Source organism: Tursiops truncatus, chromosome 1 (assembly GCF_011762595.2).
Source record: "Tursiops truncatus isolate mTurTru1 chromosome 1, mTurTru1.mat.Y, whole genome shotgun sequence".
Classification (NCBI taxonomy): domain Eukaryota; kingdom Metazoa; phylum Chordata; class Mammalia; order Artiodactyla; family Delphinidae; genus Tursiops; species Tursiops truncatus.
The window spans coordinates 165,717,013-165,736,829 of NC_047034.1; the positions used below are offsets into that span (position 1 = coordinate 165,717,013).

The 19,817-nt window shown below is 49.9% G+C and overlaps 1 protein-coding gene across 9 annotated transcripts in view; it reads left to right on the forward strand.

Annotated features, from left to right (window-relative positions):
* Window positions 1–19,817, forward strand: part of ASAP3 (ArfGAP with SH3 domain, ankyrin repeat and PH domain 3) — a 46,516-nt gene that overhangs the window by 10,032 nt on the left and 16,667 nt on the right. For 8 of the 9 annotated variants that reach the window (XM_033841456.2, XM_033841463.2, XM_073794388.1 and 5 more), the window contains exons 2-5: window positions 13,605–13,677; window positions 13,767–13,912; window positions 16,780–16,854; window positions 18,033–18,082. In XM_033841456.2, coding sequence (XP_033697347.1) covers window positions 13,605–13,677; window positions 13,767–13,912; window positions 16,780–16,854; window positions 18,033–18,082 — 344 coding nt within the window. Of the gene's footprint in view, window positions 1–13,604; window positions 13,678–13,766; window positions 13,913–16,779; window positions 16,855–18,032; window positions 18,083–19,817 lie in introns of those variants that run through there. The other variant, XM_033841472.2, reaches the window with a different exon arrangement.

Here is a 19,817-nt window from a genome sequence, read left to right on the forward strand (position 1 = left end):
GCAACGGGAGAGGCCACAACAGTGAGAGGCCCGCGTACTGCAAAAAAAAAAAAAAAAAAGAAAGATAAAAAAAAAGAAGTCACTCCCCACTGTCACTCCCCCAGCCTCTGGCAACTTTCAGTCTCTATGGATTTGCCTATACTGGACATTTCATGTCAGTGGAATCCTACAGTATGTGGACTTTTGTGTCTGGCTTCTTTCAGTTAACATAATGTTTTCAAGTTTCTTCCATATCGTCTGGATTGCTTTTAAAGCAATAAATATAGGAATAGCAAACACACTAGGCAGTGTTGTAGGCATTTCCCATATACATTTTAACTCATGTAATCCCCATCAAAGGCACAGAGAGATGAAATAACCCAGTAAACAGGATTGCCAAAGAACTTACAGGATGTGCATGCAAGGTATGGGACATGCTTATACTAAAAATTATTCATTGATTATCTGAAATTCAAATATAACTGCATGTCCTGTATTTATTTTTGATAAATTGGGCAACTCTGCTAGCAGTAAGTGGCAGAGCCAGGATTTGGACCTGGGCAGTTCAAAGCACACTTGAGTGCCTTACCCTCACTCCTCTTCTTCCTCCCCAGGGACTCTGACTTAACAGGTCTGAAGTGAGGCTCTGGAACCCTTACTTTTTTAAGCACCCCAGGTGATTCCCCTGGCTGCCTGGGGATGTGTCGCAGGGCCTGGGAATACAGAGATGTCTGCTGGGCAGGATGGCTATCATGCAGCCCTCCCTGTATATACCTGGCACTGGGCTAGGTACTTAAATGCCCGATCACATTCAGTCTCATGAGATAAGTGCTATTATTATCCCATTTGACAGATGTGAAAATGGAGGCTCAGAGAAACTAAGTCACTTGCCCCAGGTCACACAACTAAGAGTATTAGAAGTAGAATTTGGACCACAGAACAGTGTGATGTCCTGAATTCTTAACCCCTGCTGTCTTTTCTGTGTTCCCACAGGGCCTTGCTAGTATCTATTCATTCATTTACTCACTCATTCATTCCACAAACATTTACTGCTACTCATGTGCCAGGCCCTGTGCTGGGTGCTGTGGCTATAAAGGCAAATGAGCCAATCCTTGCCCTTTTAGCATTTTCAGCGCCATAGAGAGTCAGATGTGGTAAATAAGGGCCACGAATGCTCTGATAGAAGGCTGTAGTGGGCACAGGATGGCATAAAGTCAGTTTTGTTGTGATGGGGAGGGGGTGCCCTGTAAGCTGAGAAGGGAAAGGTGGAGTGTTTACTAGGCAGAATGGGAAAAAGGCTTTCCGGCCAGAGGTCTAGCAGCTGGAAACAGCGTGGCACATTGAGGAAGCTGCAGAGTCGGAGAGGACTGGGGTTTAAGGCAGCGGTCCCCAACCTGTTTGGCACCAGGGACCGGTTTTGTGGAAGACAGTTTTTCCATGGACGGGGGGATGGTTCAGGCAGTAATGCGAGCGACGCAACGGGGGAGCGGCAGATGAAGCTTCGCTGGCTCTCCTGCCGCCCACCTCCTGCTGTGCGGCCCGGTTCCTAACAGGCCGAGGACCGGTACTGGTCTGCGGCCCAGGGAGTTGGGGACCCCTGGTTTAAGGGATTCATGGTGACTATCGAGTTGGGGCAGGGAGGGATTCATCCAGGCCAACAAGGAAACCCAGAGGATGGGTGGCGTGGGGCCCTCTGCTGCTGTGTCCAGGAGGGCAGGCTGGTTCTCCCCAGGGTTGGGTGGAATTCAGGGCTTGGGGCCAGGGGTCAGATGGGAATCTTCACCGATCCTCCTGCAGAGTTCTTGGTCTCTTAGCTCATCACCGCCGAGCAGTCTCCCGAGGAAAATCCCAGCCAGGAAACTTGGGGTTTGTGGAGGCCTCAGCACACGCAGAGGGTGCGGCTCCCTTCCTGCAACCCCTCTTCCTCCCCGCTTCCCACCATGCTGCGAGGGGCAGCTGCTGAGGCTGAGCTGGCAGGGCTGGCCGGGTTCCCGGGCTGGGGAGACAGCTTCAGGGGCCCAACTGAAGGGGCGCACAGCCCGCCACAGGCTCCAGCAGCGCAGGAAGGAAAACAGCGAGAGACTGAGGGATCCTGAAATAATAAATGTCAGAGCTGGCAGGAGCCTTCCACGTCACCGCCCAACCCCTCGTTCCAGACAGGGAGTCGGCCCAGGGAGGGAAGGAGACTGCTCAAGGTCACACCAGGGGCCAGGGCCAACCCGGGGTGGCCCCAGGTCCTGCTGCAGGCCTTGCAGTGTAGCTCCTCCTGACTGTCCCAGCCTGGACTCTTGGGGGCTGTGACTGGGGGCTTATCCAGATGAAAACCCTTTGGAGACTTTTGCTCCTGCTGGTGTCTGAGGTTGGGGCAGTCTTGCAGGATATGATTAACCCCGCCTCTGAGTCCCAGAGCTTTGACCTGGAAGGGTCATGTCTGTCAGCTCTGAATTGTATAGGTGGGGAAACGGAGGCACAGGCGGAGGAAGGAACTTGCTCAGAGGGATACAGAGGGCCTAATGGCAGAGGCAAGCCTAAAATTCAGTGCCTCCCCTCCCTTCCCCCAAAGTGTTTCTGCATTGCTTCTGAAGATGCCTGACTTCCACCATTAGAAAAAATATGACCTAATTTAATCTTCACAGTGATCCTTACAGAGATAAGTGGGGCTCAGAGAGGTGTGATAGTGAGAGAAGGCTCTGGAGGCAGACGGCTCTACACTTCCTAGAGCTACTGACATGCCCCTGAGCCGGTTGCCTCGCCTCCCCCAGCCTCGGTTTTCTCATCTGTAAAATGGGGAAGATATTAACTACCTCACAGGAATAAACAAGGTAACAAAAATAAAACGAGCACTTAGCAAGTGGGGTGGCGATTGGATTCATGTAATCAGATCAGCCTGGGAGCTTGGAATCCGAGTGTCTCCTGTTGGCCATCTACTTTGAGCTGGGCTGGGCTGTGCTCTCCGTCACCCAGTCGAGCCTGGGGTTCAGGGCTGCACCCCCTTTCTCCCACTTGGCCTGGGTCTGCAGATGAGCCCCAGAGTCAGTCTTTCTACCACAAGAATTTTTTTGGCCACACCACACAGCTGGCAGGATCTTAGCTCCCTGACCAGGGATCAAACTTGTGCCCGCTGCAGCAGAAGCATGGAGTCCTGACCACTGGACCGCTGGGGAAGTCCCATCTACCATGAGAATTTATCGAATCACTCCTCTCTTGTTCAGAACCCTGCAGGAGCTCATCACCTGTGGGATAAAACCTAGAGTTTTGGGTTAAAAGCATGGATTCTGGAGCCTGACACCCTGGGCTGGAGCCTAGGTGCCACCACTTATCGGCTATGTGAGCTGGACAGATGCCATACCCTGGGCCTCAGGTTCCTCATCTGTAAAACCTCCTGGGGTTGTTGACAGGATTTGGTGAAATAATGCAAAGTCTGTCAGGTGCTTAGAAGAAGCCTGGCATGTGGCCGTGATATAAAAGCATCCCCTCGCCTCTCACTAGGAGCATGGACTCCCAGAGGGTCATTTGGGGCCCTGCTTAGCCTGAGGCCTCACTGCTCACCACTTCCTCACCAGCGCTGGTAGGTGCCTGCCCCGTAAGCTCCCGGCTGCTCCCCTAATGTGCTGACACTCCTACCCGGGGACTTTACCGAGGCGCCTCTCTCCTCTTAGAGTCACCTTCCCTGTCCTACTTTGCTCCACCAGTGTCTCCTCATTTTTCAAGGCTCTGGTGAAGCATCACTTCATCCCAGGGTCGGGTGGGCGCTCCTGGTCTGTGCCCCCCACAGGCTTCTCTTCTGCTGCAGCCTCACCCAGGCCTCCTCAGCCCTTGGCAAGCACATCCTTGTCTATGTTCTGTCTTCCCCACTGGGCTGTGAGCACCTTGAGGGCAGGGCCCAGCCTGACCTCTCTCTCTTCCCAGCACCTTCACGGCCAGGCAAGGTACAGCCGGACACTCAGTATGTGTGGACGAGCCCCTACTGTGTGCCAGTGACTCTGTTGGAGACCTTGCCCCAGACCCTCCCTCTACCCCGCTGGGTGGAGGGGGCAGCCTTGCAGATTTGAGGTTCCAGGGGAGATGCTTGTTCAGGGAGTAGAGCTGAGCTGGGATTGCCTGGAGGAGGGATGCTAGCGAATACTTCCCAGTCCCACCCTTGCCCCTCCTTGCTGGCCACCCACGAAGGGCCCTGTGGGGCTCCCTGCTTTCTTTTGATCTGCTGATTGGGCAGGTGGGTGAGCAAAAGCAAACTTTGAGCATGATGTGAACAGGACAGCTCACGTTTGCAAGGGCTACAAACTTAGCCAGTCCTTATTGATTCGATTCCCAGTGAGAGGTGGCTGGAACGGCACTGACTATTGTTCCCATTTTGCAGATGTGGACCCTGGGGCCCAGAGACTGGAGAGATTGCAGACTTGCTCAGGGTCTTGGTATTGGGTCCAGAATAGAACCCCAGTCTCCCCTCTTTACATCCTGTGCTCCTTCTGCTACGTGCCTTCTTTGGAATTAAGCAACAGAGCTTGTGCACCTTCCTTTAGCCAGCATGTCAGCCTTAAGCCCTTCCTGTCTGCCCCTCAAGGACCCTCCCGCCTGGCCCTTGCCCTCCTTTGCCCCTCTCAGGCCGACTTCTCCAAACCCCACTCTCTCCCATCCCATTCCTCTTATCAAAAGCTGTGCCCAGACAGCTGTCCATTGAAAGGAGTCCGCTCATATACTAAGGTGTCAAGGGGTTTCAGGTAACAGTGCAGTGGTCTTCAACTTTTCTGAACATAGGAACCCCCTGTCTTCTTTCATTAACTTCACGTTGTAGAAATTCTCAAACACAAAAGTAGACTCACCCAGATTCAACAACTATTATTTTGCCAATTTTATGTTTTCATCTACTAGCCCTCATTTTTTCTTGTGGAGAATTTGGTATATTCACAGAAAACAGAACAAAATGATGAACCTCCAGTTGCTCATAACCCAGTCCTGCCCCGTGCCCATCCCAACCTGCTTCCCCAACTCTCATCTTGTTTTGAAGCAAATCCCAAACGTCATATTGTCTCAGCCTTAAACATTTCAATACATAGCTCTAAACAGTAAGGACTTCTTTTTTTTCTTACATAACTAAAATGGGATGCCATTCTCGTACCCCGAAACATTAATAATAAGCCCTAAATCATCAACTATCCAGTTTTCAAATTTCCAGTTGCCTCATAATTATCCTAACTTCTTTTACAGTTTATTTTTTAAAAAGCAGGATTCAGGTGAAGTCCATTTGTTGATGGGTGTTTTCAGGCTCCTAAGATTCCCCCTCCATCATTTTTGGTTTCGTTTTTTGTAGTCCACAGGAAAACAAACCAGTGGCTTATTCTGTAGTTTCACATCATCTGATTGTGTTCACTGTTGCATTCCCCAGGTGCGGTTTAACGAGTTTCTCCATCTTCTGCACTTTCTGTAAATAAATCAGCAGTTAGAAATGAAAAGCCCCAGGGTTTTCTGTGCATTTTTTGTCATTTCGTTAAATATTTGAAGTGTAACTTGGTTTGCTCATTAAAATATTGTATTTTATTTTTCACAGTTAACATGTAGTACATATAATTTCATCTTCTCTCAGACATCAAAGATCAAAGGAGCCAGGATTCTGCGACCTCACAGAAGGACCCCCTTTCTTAAAAATTTATCTTATTCGAGTATAGTGGATTTACGGTGTTGCGTCAATTTCTGCTGTATAGCAAAGTGATTCAGTTATACGTATCTATCTATCTATCTATCTATATATAGAGAGAGAGAGAGAGAGAGAGAGAGAGAGAGATACACACACATATTCTTTTTCATATTCTTTTCCATTATGGTTTATCACAAGATACTGAATAGTTCCCTGTGCTATACAGTAGGACCTTGTTGTTTATCCATTGTATATATAACTGTTTGCATCTGCTAACCCCAAACTCCCAGCCCATCCCTCCTTCACCTCTCCCCTTGGCAAACACAAGTCTTTATGACAGAAGGAATCCTTTTCAATGTCAAGGTTTCACTGACCTTTCCTTTACACTTGTACTTTTAGTTTTGATTGATTGATTGATTGATTAAGAAATATGGAAAAGGACAAAAAGCTACCATGAATTCAAAAATACATTTAAAGATTTGTGTCTTATTGATCGTAACGGCTGCATTCATATTTGGAATGTGGTCATACTAATTCGTGAGACTTTTTTATTGGTCTGTAGTGCTTTCTATATAAGTGTGCCTTCACAGGGCCATGGTAGTAACTCCTTGGATTTCCAGGGCCTGGGGCCCACAGACTGGGAATAAACAAGGGAGTTAGAGTCCAACAGTTAGAGTCCAACTGTCCCAGGTCTGTCTTGACCACTTCCTGGCTGTGTGAGCTCAGGCAACTTTCTTTACTTCTCTGAGCCTCACTAACTCATCAGCCAGATGGGAATAAAAGCAATGACTGTCGTATCAGGATGCTATGAGTCTTAAAGGGTGAATGTCAAATTACTTTACGAACTGTAAAGCCCTGTGCAAGTTTTAGATTGTATTCTTTCCTTAGTTTGTTTGCATTTCCTATGAGACCTGGGGCAAGAAACTCATCTGAGCTTTTGTTTTGTAGTCTGTAAAACGAGGAGGTAATGTTAGATTATCTCCAATATTCTGTGATTTAGTCTCTCAAGGCACAACATCATGGTCCAAAACAAAGCTAGAAACTGGTTTTCTTCTCCTGTGTGAACTATACTTTAATTGGTAGAGGCTACCTGAAGAGCTGCCTCAACAAAATGATGGAACAAAACCAGAGTCAGTGGGAAAAATACTGTGACTGATTAATGATGGCTCCAATGGTCATGGGATGCCACAAAAGGGGTGCCCATGCCCCGTATTATAATTGTCCAAAGGAGTGAATGTCTAATGGTGAAATTTAATCTGCAGCTCTCAAGGCCTTAGCTTTAGCAGCTCTGCCTCCTGGGCTGGGTCACCATGGTTACCACAGCTGGCTCTGAGAAATCACAGGAATGAAGAATGGCTCTTATTGATGAATCCTGACCCAGGAAGGGGGCATGCAGAAGGCCCTTCCAAGCAAGGCAGCTGGGCATGGCCCTAGTGCTGCCATCTATGATCTTTTGCCTGCAGAGAGCAAGAGCACAGTGTGTGTGTGTGTGTGTGTGTGTGTGTGTGTGTGTGTGTGTGTGTAGGGGGTGGCGGGGCACAAAGGGCAGTATCACCAACTGGAATTCAGACTTTGTCTAGGCCTAGCCAGGCAAGGCTGCCCAAAGGACTCCAGTTGGTTTTCCAAGTTCAGACATGTCCCTGGTACTCTGAGTTTCACCTGCCTTTGCCCAGTGCCTGCCCAGGCTCTTGCATGGACTCTTAGCTTTGAGAGAAACCTAAATGGCCATCACTACTAATCCAAAATCTGGTGCCTGAATCATGCTCTACCACCTGAAGTCCCTAAATACTTCAAGGTCACTCCTTCCAGGGTCACTTATTCTTGCTTAGGAACTTCTTCCTGTGTTTGAGCTGAAATCTGTTTCTGTGTCTCTAATTCTACCTCTCAGTCCTGGAAATCCTCTTCAGGGCCAACTTCAATAAATCTGTTTTCTCTCTGGTAGGACAGCCCTTGGAGTATTTGCAGTTGGGGCCCTGACACTGCTGTCAACTTCCTTTTCTTTGGACAGGTCTCCCTCTGTCCCTCCCTCCTCCCTTCCTATGTGAGGGGATGTTGAGGGGATATGGTAGAGATGGTGGAGCTGAAATTCAGGCTCAGAGGCAGATCCAGTCCCAGGGTCAAAGAAGCCATGTCCCTTAACCTCTGTGGGGCAGCTTGGTGTTATGGAAAGAACATTGGCCCTGGATTTGACCAGACGTGGGTCTAAATTATGACTCTGCCACTGTTCAGCATTATGTGACCTGGACATACTTGGACGTGTTCCTTCCCCTGACAGCTTCATCTATAAAAATGCAGATGGTGATGCCTGTCTCAAATGGTGGCTGGGAGGGTGACAAGTAAGAGTCTGGCCCAGAGCCCTTACTCAGGCACTCAGGACATGTAACATCTTGCATTCTGTATCTGCCCAGTGACAGAGGTTTCACTGCAGTCCCTCTGTACCTGTGGTTCCCACATCTTGCTGAGCAGGGTCATGGGGGTGGGGGGAGGTATCTTTAATTAGCTCAAGGAAAGTTGAGAAATTCCTAAATCAAATTCCATTTAATTTTGCAATGGATAACCTCATTAGCAATCAAATAATAATGTTCTAAGCACTTTACCTATGTGAGTTCATTTAGTCTCCCCAACAACCCTTTATAGTAGAAACTATTATCATCCTCATTTCGTGAGTGGAAATTGAGGCACAGAGAGGTCACATAGCAAATACCAAAATGGAGCTAGAATTCAAAACCAGGCAGTTTGGGGCCAGCCTCATACTTTTAGCAACGATGAGTTACTGCATCTCTGAAAGGTGGAATTAGACCAGTGATCCCCAAACTGGAGCATGCGTCGCAATCACCCGGAGGGCTCGTTGAAACACAAATCACTGGGCCCCACCTCCAGATTTTCCGATTGGGCTGAAGAATCTGCATTTCTAACACGTTCCCGGGTGAGGCTGTTGCTGCTGACCCGACTTTGAGAATCACTGACTACTGGGGATTAAAAGGACTCCCTGAGTCCAGAGGCTGATTTGGGGGTTTTGTTAACCTATCCAGTCACAGGCACGAGGAATGAGGGCTGATCTCATACAGAGGCAGAAAACAAATCACAGTAAAAATCATACTCATGCTTTCCAAATGCCCCAAGCCTTGGCACCATGCTGTTAGGTCTGTGATCTCACCTAAGCCTCACAGTAACTCTGTGAGTTAAGTGGAGAATGGATTTTTTTCCCCATGTGATATTATCTTTCTCCCATTTTAAAGAAGGGGAGGTTTAGAGATCTGGCTGGATTACTATCACCCAGGGAGATAGTTTTCGGGAGACTGGGGCTAGAATCGTAGCTTGGGACTCATCGTGCTATGGTTGCCTCATTACTGGAGTTCTAAAAAGCTCTGTGCCTTTCTCCAAATCCCTTCCCATCCCCAGGCTTTGGTCTGAATTTTCTCCTTAAAACGGTATTTCTTTAGCTTAAATTTTTGCCCCATTGTATCATAGAGGGTAGGTGTTATCAGTCATTTATACCCCAGTTTGAATGATTTTCAAATATTTTCTTGAGAAAAGGGTGATTAGAATTCCCCCCTCTTTGTTTCCCCTTCGGACACTTTGTGTTTATATGTCTGTGAGCCTTTTGAAGGAAGGGGCCATAAAATAGGCACCAGGAGATGCTTGTTGAAATGAATGAATGAATGAATGAATGATCCTCTCCTTGCCCATCCTTCCCAGAGCGAGCCTCCCTCCTCTAGCATTTCTACCATTTATACCTAGTACTCCCCCACACCACGTCACAGCACAGCCTCTTAGTCCAGTGCTCACAGCCAAGCACCACAGCTTAAAGCTTTCCCTGTTCCTCCTAAGCAGACACAGCTCTGCTTTCCCTGGGCTCTGAGGTACCTTGTCCTTCTTCCATTATAACCCTAATCACATTGCATTATAAATATCTATTTACTTGTCTTGCTCTTCCCTTAGATGGTGGTGTCCCTAAGAGCTGAGATTGTGTCTCTTATGCAGGATGTGAACACATAGCAGGCACTCAATAACTAGTTGAATGAATGAATGAATAGCTGTGTGAACCTTGGTTGCTAAGAGCAGTAGGGGCAGGAATGGTATCTAGCCAGGAAGCCATTTCCTGATACATTTCTGACAAGGGCATCAAGGGTCAGTTTGTGGGTGATTAGGATGACTTGCCTGCTTGTACCAGTAAGAGCTAGGTTCAGCTACAAGTGACAGAATACCTAGCATAACAGTGGCTCAAATAAGATAGACATTTACTTTTCTTTCATGTAAAAGACGTCTACAGATAAGTAGTCCAGAGTTGATAGGGTGGCTCCACAGTCACCAGGGACACGGCTACTACTTTGTTGCTCCACCATCCATAACATGTGGCTTCTACCTCATGGTCCAAGATGGCTGCCTGAGCTCTAGACCTCACAAGTGCATTCTAGATAGGAGAAAAGTATGACAGGACACCCCTCCCTTCCTTTTTTTTCTTTTCTTTTCTTTATTAATTTTTTTCTTTATTTTTGGAGCAGTTTTAGGTTCACAGCAAAATTGAGTGGAAAGTATAGAGAGTTCCCAAACACCCCTGGCCCTACACAGGCACAGCCTCCCCTACAATTACCATCCCACACCAGCATGGTACATTTGTTATTATCAGTGAACCTACACTGACACATCATTATCACCCAAAGTCCATAGTTTACATTAAGGTTCACTCTTTTTTTTTAAATTAATTTATTTATTTTTGGCTGCATTGGGTCTTTGTTGCTTTCTCTATTTGTGGCAAGCAGGGGCTACTCTTCATTGCAGTGTGCCAGCTTCTCATTGTGGTGGCTTCTCTTGTTGCAGAGCACAGGCTCTAGGCACACGGGCTTCAGTAGTTGTGGGTCGCGGGCTCCAGAGGCAAACTCAGCAGCTGTGGTGCACGGGCTCAGTTGTTCTGCTGCACACGGGATCCTCCTGGACCAGGGCTCGAGCCCACATCCCCTGCACTGGCAGGCGGACTCTCAACCACTGCACCACCAGGAAAGTCCCCTCCCTTCCTTTCAAAACTACTTTCTGGAAGCTAACAAATGATATATCCATTACATACCATTGGTTAGAACTGTCACATGACCACATTTAGCTGCAAGTTAGGCTGGGAAATGTAGTCTCTTTTTTGGCTGTGTTGGGTCTTAATTGCTGCACGCGGGCTTTCTGTAGTTGCGGGGAGCCAGGGCTACTCTTTGTTGTGGTGCGTGGTCTTCTCATTGCGGCTGCTTCTCTTGCCGCGGAGCATGGGCTCTAGGTGCACGGGCTTCAGTAGTTGTGGCACATGGACTCAGTAGCTGTGGCTTGCAGGCTCTAGAGCGCAGGCTCAGTAGCTGTGGCGCACGGGCTTAGTTGCTCCGCAGCATGTGGGATCTTCCCGGCCCAGGGCTTGAACCTGTGTCTCCTGCATTGGCAGGCGGATTCTTAACCACTGCGCCACCAGGGAAGCCCCAGAAATGTAGTCTTTATTGTGAGTGGCTGAGTGGCCAAGTGGCCATCTGAAAAGTCAGAGTCCTAATTGCTAAGGAGGAAGAGAGAATGGATTAGGAGCCAACCTGCAGCCTCTGCTACACTGCAGGGAAGAGAGATCCTCTCAAACTAGCTTAAGCAGTAAAGGAATTTGTTTGCTAGGTTCAGGGGTATTTCATGGAGGCCCAAGGACAGGAAGTATGGAAGGGCCTCTGAGGGTGAAGGATCTGGAAAGTTGCCAGAAACCAGGGCAGCTCTTCTCTTGTGCTTCTCTGTGGCAGCATGGGTCTCATTTGCTTCTTTCTACACATCTACTTTTTTCTTTTCCCTTTGCTTAAACACTTCCAATCAATTAGCTAGCTTTCCAGAGCCCGATTCCAAATTCCTTGGAAAGAGAATCTGATTGGCCCAGCTTAGGTCAGGTGTCAACCCTGGCCCAGTCAACTCTGGCTAGGACAAACAAGGCAGCAAGGGCCCAACTGTAGAGGGGTTTTCAGGGAACGGGTGTCATGGGATAGGAAGACTCCCCAAAGGGTATCTAGAGCATGGACATAGACCTCTCAGGTCTGTGTCCAGGGCTTTGAAAACCATCATTCATTTAGATAAACAATTATTGAGCACCTTTTGTATGCTAGGCACACGGATCTGCCTTCTAGGGAGTTTTCTAAACCTCTTTGGAATTTGTTCATATCTTTAACCTGCACTGTCTTTTGGAGTCCTAGCTCCTTAAATTAATCAACTCTTATCTTTCCCTTTCAGTTTTCAAGGTGGGAGTCAAGGGCTTTGGCAAACACGTGTTTCCCCGTCTAGCTCTTTGGGAGCTACAGACATGTCCGTGTTCTCCCCTCTTGTCTTTGTCTCTCAGATAGAAACGTCTTAGTTCTTTAGCTGAGTCAGTTATGGCCCCCTCTCCCCAATCTCCCCAAGTCCTCAACTTTCTTTCTTCAGCTCTGGGATGGGCCTCTACTGGTCCCAAACGTGAAAGTATCTCAAGGTCATACTCAGGGGAGAGACTGTTAGGTTTCTATTCCCTGGAGGAAAAGGACCCAGAATTTGATGGGTACTTTTTAGCATCAGGAGCAACTGCTGACAATCAGAGGTACTGTTCCTTTAGGACACACTCTGTGCTCAGCACCCAACTAAACCCTTTATGTGAATCATCTCATACATACAGTCCTCATAATAACCCTGAGAGGTAGGCATTATTTCCCTCATTTTACGGATAGCTAATCAGGGAGCTCAGAAAGAATAGGCAACTTGCCCAAAGTCACACAGCATCTGGGCAGTGGAGCTGGGCTTCAAAACCAGACCCCTCTCCCTCCAGAGGCTTCCCGTGTGCCCAAGGCGTCTGAAAACACTCTGCATTGCCTCCAAGGACTGCCTTGTGCTTGTCCTCCTGTGAGTTTGGTTTAGAATCTTTGCAGATACCATTCCAAATGTTTGCTAACTCTTGCCACATTGAAGTAACTCTTTGGCGATCAAACTTTGATCCCATTATCGTCACTGGACAAAATAGGGGGGGCTGGGGTCAGGGTGCAGCCATCGTGTGTGGATGGAGCGCTGTACTAGGGCACCCCCTGGAAGCCCAGCTCTGCCGCTTCCCCACTATTTGACTCTAGGCAAGACCCACCCCTCTCTTGGCCTCAGTTTCCTCATCTGTGGCTCTGTGGGCCCTTTGCAGCTCTAATTCTATAATTTCCCACTTAACTATGCATTTCATGAGGATTTCATGAGGTTGGCAGCTTCTATACCCCACTGAAAGAGGGGTGTGTCTGGGAGGTTTCCATCCGGGCTGAGCCGCCCGGGGCACGTGACTCCTGCACATGATGCTGTCACATCTTCTGGCTTCCCCACAGTCTGCTGTTAGTTCTGCAACCCCTGGAATTTGGGGTTGCCTGATGTCCCAGCAATTCTCTCCAGGGGGGGCTGAGTGTCCACCTCTACCCTCCTCATCTCACTTCTCACCGATGGTGTCCCAGCCTCTTCCTCCTTATCCTCACGTGGCTGCTTACTGAGCCTGGGGTTTGGGGAACAAGTCTTTCCCCATCTGAGTCTTTCGAGAATATAGAGATGTCCATGTTTTCCTCTAGCATTTTGCTAAGCGTCATGTATGTGTTCGTCAAATCACTCTCTCAGCAACTCTGTAGTGTCATCCTCATTTTGCAGATGAGGCACCCTAGGCTCAGAGAGGCGAACAGATTTATCTAGGTTGACACACTAGTTAGTGCCAGAGCCAAGATTCAGACCCTGGCCTGGTATACCCCACTATGCCACGTGCCTTGGAATTGCTATGTTTATTTGTCCCGCATGAGGAGGAAAGCCTGGCCTTCCTGGTGTGGTGTGACTGGTCTGTGGCTTCCCATGTGGTCTGGGTGGGGGAGGGTGGCCTGTTTATGTTTCGTCGGGGTGCAGGGGGACCCTAGGGAGGGAACTATGTGTGTGTTTGGAGGGTGGGATTGCAGAGTCAGGCACCCTCCCGGCTGAGCATCCCTGAACCTCTGTCCACATTTGTTTCCAGATGCTGGAAGGAGACCAGGCCATCCTACAGAGAATAAAGAAGGCTGTGCGGGCGATCCATAGCTCCGGCCTCGGTGAGTGAGCCTGCTTGGTGCCAGCCTGGCGAGGCAGCCCTTTCCCCAGCTCCAGCCTGGAACTAACTCTGCGCCTGCCTGTTCCACAGGGCACGTGGAGAACGAGGAGCAGTACCGAGAGGCCGTGGAGTCCTTGGGCAACAGCCACCTGTCTCAAAACAGTCACGAGCTGTCCACCGGCTTCCTGAACTTGGCCGTGTTCACCCGTGAGGTGGCCGCGCTCTTCAAGAACCTGGTGAGGCCCTGCTCCTCTTTCACTCAGCCTCAGCCCAGGCTCAGGGCAAATCTAATCAGTGACTTAAAAACCCGACTGGGAGGGCTTCCCTGGTGGTGCAGTGGTTGAGAGTCCTCCTGCCGATGCAGGGGACGCAGGTTCGTGCCCCGGTTCGGGAAGATCCCACATGCCGTGGAGCGTGAGCCATGGCGTGGGCCCGTGAGCCATGGCCGCTGAGCCTGCGCGTCCGGAGCCTGTGCTCCACAATGGGAGAGGCCACAACAGTGAGAGGCCCGCGTACCGAAAAAAAAAAAAAAAACCGACTGGGAAAGGGTTGGTTTCCACCCTTCTTTCAGGTTTCCCATGACCTCTAGTCTCCCTTGACCTCTGACCCATGACCTGAGGTTCCTTTCCAGTTCTTTTATTTTTTAAAAATATTTATTTATTTATTTTGGCTGCACGGGTCTTAGTTGCAGCACGCAGGATCTTTAGTTGCGGCGTGCGGACTTCTTAGTTGCGGCGTGCGTGTGGGATCTAGTTCCCTGACCAGGGACGGAACCCGGGCCCCCTGCATTGGGAGCGCAGAGTCTTACCCACTGGACCACCAGGGAAGTCCCCCTTCCCAGTTCTGGCCTCCTATTTGCATTCTTCTTCCTTTCTGACTTCTCTCCGGCCAGCGTCTCCTCTCCCCTCTCTCCCTCCCTCCCTGCCCTCCTCCTTCTCCTCTGTGGTGAGCACCCAGGAGCAGAGGGGGTCTCACAGTGGGGAGGAGCCCCACTCAAGGGAGGGCAGGCTCGGGTTCCTGTCTTTGCACCACTGCCTCTCCTTCACCCTCTTTGTCCTCTGCTTTCCCAGCCATACCTGCTTTGTCCTCAAAGGCAAGAACGTGCCTCGCCTCAGCAAGCCTCTCAGCTCCTGCACATGGCCCAGTGGCCTCAGGTTCCTTCCTGAGATGGCCTCCTCCCCGTCCGCCAAGCCCCCGCCTCAAGGCTACCCCAAGACATGAGCTCTTTCCTGGTGCAGGCATGTTCTCAGTACTTCACATGTGTTAACATTTCATCCTGGAGCACAGCTCTGTGGGGTTGTTTTTACTATTGTCCACCCCTGTACAGGCTAGGAAACTAAGACACGAGGTTAAGCACCTTGTCCGAGGTCACACAGCTGATTTGAACCCAGCATCCGAGCACAAGCCTGGCTGTACCACCTCCCAGGAAAGCCTGTCTCCCTCTAGGCTTCATAGCTCTTGGCCCAGCTTTCGTGGCTCAAGTTCCACCCAGGGCCCTTCCTGGCTGGTGGGGACCACATCATCTCTACGAGGCAGTTTGCTTAGTGATCAAGCACCCACACCTCAGGCTTAGACTCAGGCCTTGAATCCCTGCTTTGCTGCTCACTAGGTGTATGACCCTGGGCAAGTGCCTCAGTCTGCCCAAGCCTCATCTGTAAAATGGGGATAACAGTGGCCCCCACCTCACAGAGTGGTGATGAGGATTTCACAAGTTAAGTGCCTGCTCCGGGGTAGCGCTCAGTTAACATTAGCTAATATTGCCATCTGTCATCATTTTGTCTTTTTGCGTAACACTGCCTCGCACCCTGTCCTGCACGTAGAGGCCTTTAACAGTGTTTGGGTTCAACTGAATCAGTGACATCGTTTGTCTTTACCTCTCCTCCCCTTGTTTCAGTCAAACTAGTGTTTGCTGAGCATCTCCTCAGTGGTGGGTGGTGTACCAGGGGCTGGTGACACAGGGAGGAGTCGGACTGCCTCGGAGAGCCACAGCCTAGTCGAGGAACTGAGATGTGAAATGACAGCAAGCAAGACCAGCAGTGTGGCACAAACTCAAGGACCCAGTGGCTTGGGTCAGAGGCCTAGGGCTGCCATGGCTCAGAAAAGGGGAGGTCAGGATAGGCCACAGGAGGAAGTAGTCAGGAAGGCTTCCTGGAGGAGGGGAGGCCTGAGCTATACCTTGAAAGGTGGGCTGAAATATTAGATAGGCTGTTTTGAGTTGCCAAATGACAGAAATTCAACTCAAACTAGGTTAATTTTTTTCTTTTTATATGTCTTTTTCTCTCTTTCAATCTTTTTTTTTTTTTGGCCACGCCACATAACTTGTGGGATCTTAGTTCCCTGACTAGGGATTGAACCTGGGCCCACCCAGCCCCGGCAGTGAAAGCGCTGAGTCCTAACCATTGGACCACCAGGGAATTCCCTAGGTTAATTTTAAAAAAGAGACTTCACTGGCCCCTGTAATGGGAAGTCCAGGTATGCAGCTGGTCTTAGGCTCCTTTTCTTTCTCTTAAAGAGTTTCTCTCTGTCTCTGCTCAGTGGGCAGGCCCAGATTCACACCTTACAGAAGAAAGACAATCTTTCTCCCGTGACTTTGGCAGAGAAGTCCCAGGAAGTATCCTGATTGGCTGGTTTGGGTCATGTGCCTGTTTCTGATCCAATCACAGTAGCCGGAGGGTGGGGCACTCTGGTCAGCTCTGACTCCTGTGTTCACCCCATGTGACCATAGGGAATGGGTTCCCCACATTATAAGGGGAGTCGAGGAACTAGCCAGACAGAAACAACAGATGGCGCTACAGGTGGACCTCAGAGGGTCAGAGAGGAGAGGTGAGGGTGTCCCTCTGGCAAAGGGACAAAGACAGGCTGACCATGGATGCCGTGGATTGAGCAGTGAGGTGATAAGGCGGATTAGCCAGGGGAGGGGAAGAGCTTCCACAGGAGGCCGGCCCCGCCACCCCTTGTACTCCTTCACCTTCTTGTCTTTCTCTCCTGCCTCCTTTACCCCAGTGCTGTCCTTGGCCTTGTGATGCTTCACCGTACCCTGAGCCCCTTGGGGCTGGATGGACAGTCACCCAAGGGGGGGTATGGGGGTCTCTGCTTTTTCCAGGTTCAGAACCTGAACAACATTGTCTCTTTCCCCCTGGACAGTCTGTTGAAGGGGCAGCTGAGGGACGGGCGACAGGTGAGTTTCCACATGGGCAGCAGGGGGAGTGCAGAGGTGGTGGGATGGAGCAAGACAGGGGTGGGCAGGAGAGGACAGGGGAGGCAAGGCTGGGCTGAGGACGGAAGCCAAGCGAGGCTGTCACAGTGGGTGTGCTGACCCCACATTACTGACCCTCAGGATGACAGGAGGACCTGGCCCTGGGGTGAGCCTAGGATGGCTGACTTACTGTCTGCCTGCGCCCTTTACAACAACCCAATGAGGCGGGGGTCCTGTAGGTGCTGTTATCCCCATTTTGCAGTTGAGGAAACTGAGGCTCAGGGAGTTTGGTACCTGCTTCCAGTTTACACAGCTGGTCAGTGGAGGAGCCAGTGTGAGAGTCAGGCCTCCTGACTCCCATGCTTGGCTGCTCTCTCTGCAGCAGGCAGCTCCTGGCTAGAGGCAAAGTAGAACTCAAAGAGAGTAACAGAATAATCTCCCTGGGAAGTCTGCCCCAGAAGGCCCCTGAGAGGTTCTCCCCACAGAGGCTTTCCTCCTCACCCCAGGAACCACCCAAACCAGACCAGCAGCTTTTTCGCCTAGTAGACTGGGGCACCTTGGAAGTTTAGGGGTGGGGGCAGGGGGGCTGTTCTGAAGGGTGTGAGCAGCCTGCTGGATGAGGCCCAGGCAAACTAGGCCAGGGATAAGCCAGGTCTCTCCGGCTTGCTGTGTGGCCTCAGGTAGACTTCTTAGCCTCTCTGTGCATATGTCCCTCCACCTGTACCTTCCTGTTGAAAGGGTGAGCAAGTACCAGGCAGGAGAAAACAGTGGGGTAAAGTTAGAGGAGGATTCTGATCTTTATCCTCCATCCTCTTCCTCATGGTGATCTCCATCTTCTAAGGGAGGGGACTCAGGGCAGACCCCCCAAAATCTCCCCAGTACCCTAGGCCTGAGCCTACCAATTCAAACGGATTACTGGCAACTGTGGGAAGAGGTCAGTTGGAAGAAGGGGCTCAGCTCTGAGAAATGGGGTTGGTTGGGTCTATTTTGGGGGGTCAGGTTTGCAGTCAGGGCTATGTGGGCAGCGGGGGGGTTGGACTGTGGCTCTGAGCAGCACAGGGGAGCATGCAAGTGCAGGGTCCCCCTACTGGTAGCAAAGTGTACTGTAGATTCCAGACCCCAAGAGCCCCTTTGGGCAAATTGTTCTTTCTGAACTACAGGATTCCAAAAAGCAACTGGAGAAGGCATGGAAGGACTACGAAGCCAAAATGTAAGTGGCTGCAGCCAGGATGGTTTGTCCGGGAGAGCAGTGTTTCTGTTGCAGTGGGAGGCTGGATATGGGGAAGAACCTAAGGGCTGCCAGGGCACGTCACCCAGAAGCACATGGCACCTCGCTCTCTAGAAGTGTTTATGGGGGCTGGTTTATGCCCAGGCCTGACGGGAGTCTGGGGGCTGGACCACGAGATGACTAAAGGGGAGCTATTGTGAAGGGACCCTAAGCTGCTGCTCTCAGAGACTCATCTGCTCAGTGGTGCCAGACATGGGCAGAGAGATGGAAAGGAGCATCCATTTACTCAACACCTCCATGTGCCAGACATCCATCCTCACACTCACCCAGCCCTGTGAGGGAGATATGAGTATCCCAATTATCAGAGGAGGAACTAGAGGTTCAGAGTGGTTAAGTTACTTGCCCGAGGCCACACAGCTAGGCAGAGGCAGAGCTGGGATTCACGTTCGTTGATCCTGTTTCTGCAGCACCAGGCAGTATCTATAAACATTTAGCTGGACACAGAGGATGAAAGGCCATACCCGGGCCTCTTGTGTGCAACACACAATACTCCAGATTTCTCCCTAGCTACTGGGACATTAGGGAGACAGAGGGAGTCCCGGGTACCCAGTAACCAACTGCCCCTGAGCAGGAACTCCTCGGGCTCTGCCTGCCAAACTCTGTTCAGGTCCTGGCCCCAGCCCTCTGCCAGGACCCAGCTGGGCCCACTGTACCTCAGGGCACCGTTTGCTCTTCTTTGTAAAATTTTGGCTTCTCTTGCATTTTGCAAAAGCAATATGTGTTCATTATGAATAACTTAGAAAATATGGAGAAGTAGAAGAGGAAACATTTTTAATTATCTCTAGGAGATGAGGGTCATGTGGGGGAATATCTAGTACTTCTCTATTGTTAGAATTTTTTTACATAGTGTGTGTAGCACTGTAATTTCATCATTTTAAAAAAGTGGAGGGTGGGGGAGAGTTCCCTGGTGATCCAGTGGTTAGAACTCGGTGCTTTCCCTGCCGTGGCCCAGGTTCAATCCCTGATCGGAGAACTAAGATCCCACAAGTGGCAATGTTAAGGCCGGGGGTTGGAAGGGGGAAGCGGGGGGAGGGGAAACTACCAAAAACCAGGAAGAAGATCCTTCATTTCCAAGCCTAAAGTATTAACATCTTTCTAGTCATTTCTCTATATATAAAGAAATATTTTTACAAAACCAAGATCATAATAATCATACTGGGGTTTTTTTGCTTAAAAATACATTGTGACCATCTTTCTACATCATTACGTATTTTTATACAACGTCACTTAAATGGGTGCACTGTGTGTCAACATATGCATAATCCACAATGTATTTAATCTGCCCTTGTTGTTGGGGAAGCATCCTTGGAACTAAATCCTTGCTCGCACCCATAATTATTTCTGTAAAATCCTTCCAAGAAGTAGATCCTGGAGCTTTATTGTTCCTCAAGCTCCCAGCACCATGGGCAACTCCCTGAGTCTGAAGGAGGCCGAAACTCCTCCCCCGCAACGAGGATCTCCATCTACACTCCCGCTGTGGGTGTAGATCTTGTGGTGAAGGGTGTGGGAGCTGTGATGAGCGTGGCCATCTGTTCTCATCAGAGGCCTAGGGAGGGGTGTGGACAGGCAGGCAGGTGATCTTTCTCTTTCTGATTTGATGTGTGATCACATGGTCTTCATCTTCCTGAGTGACCTTGACTAAGCCCTTAGCCTTTTA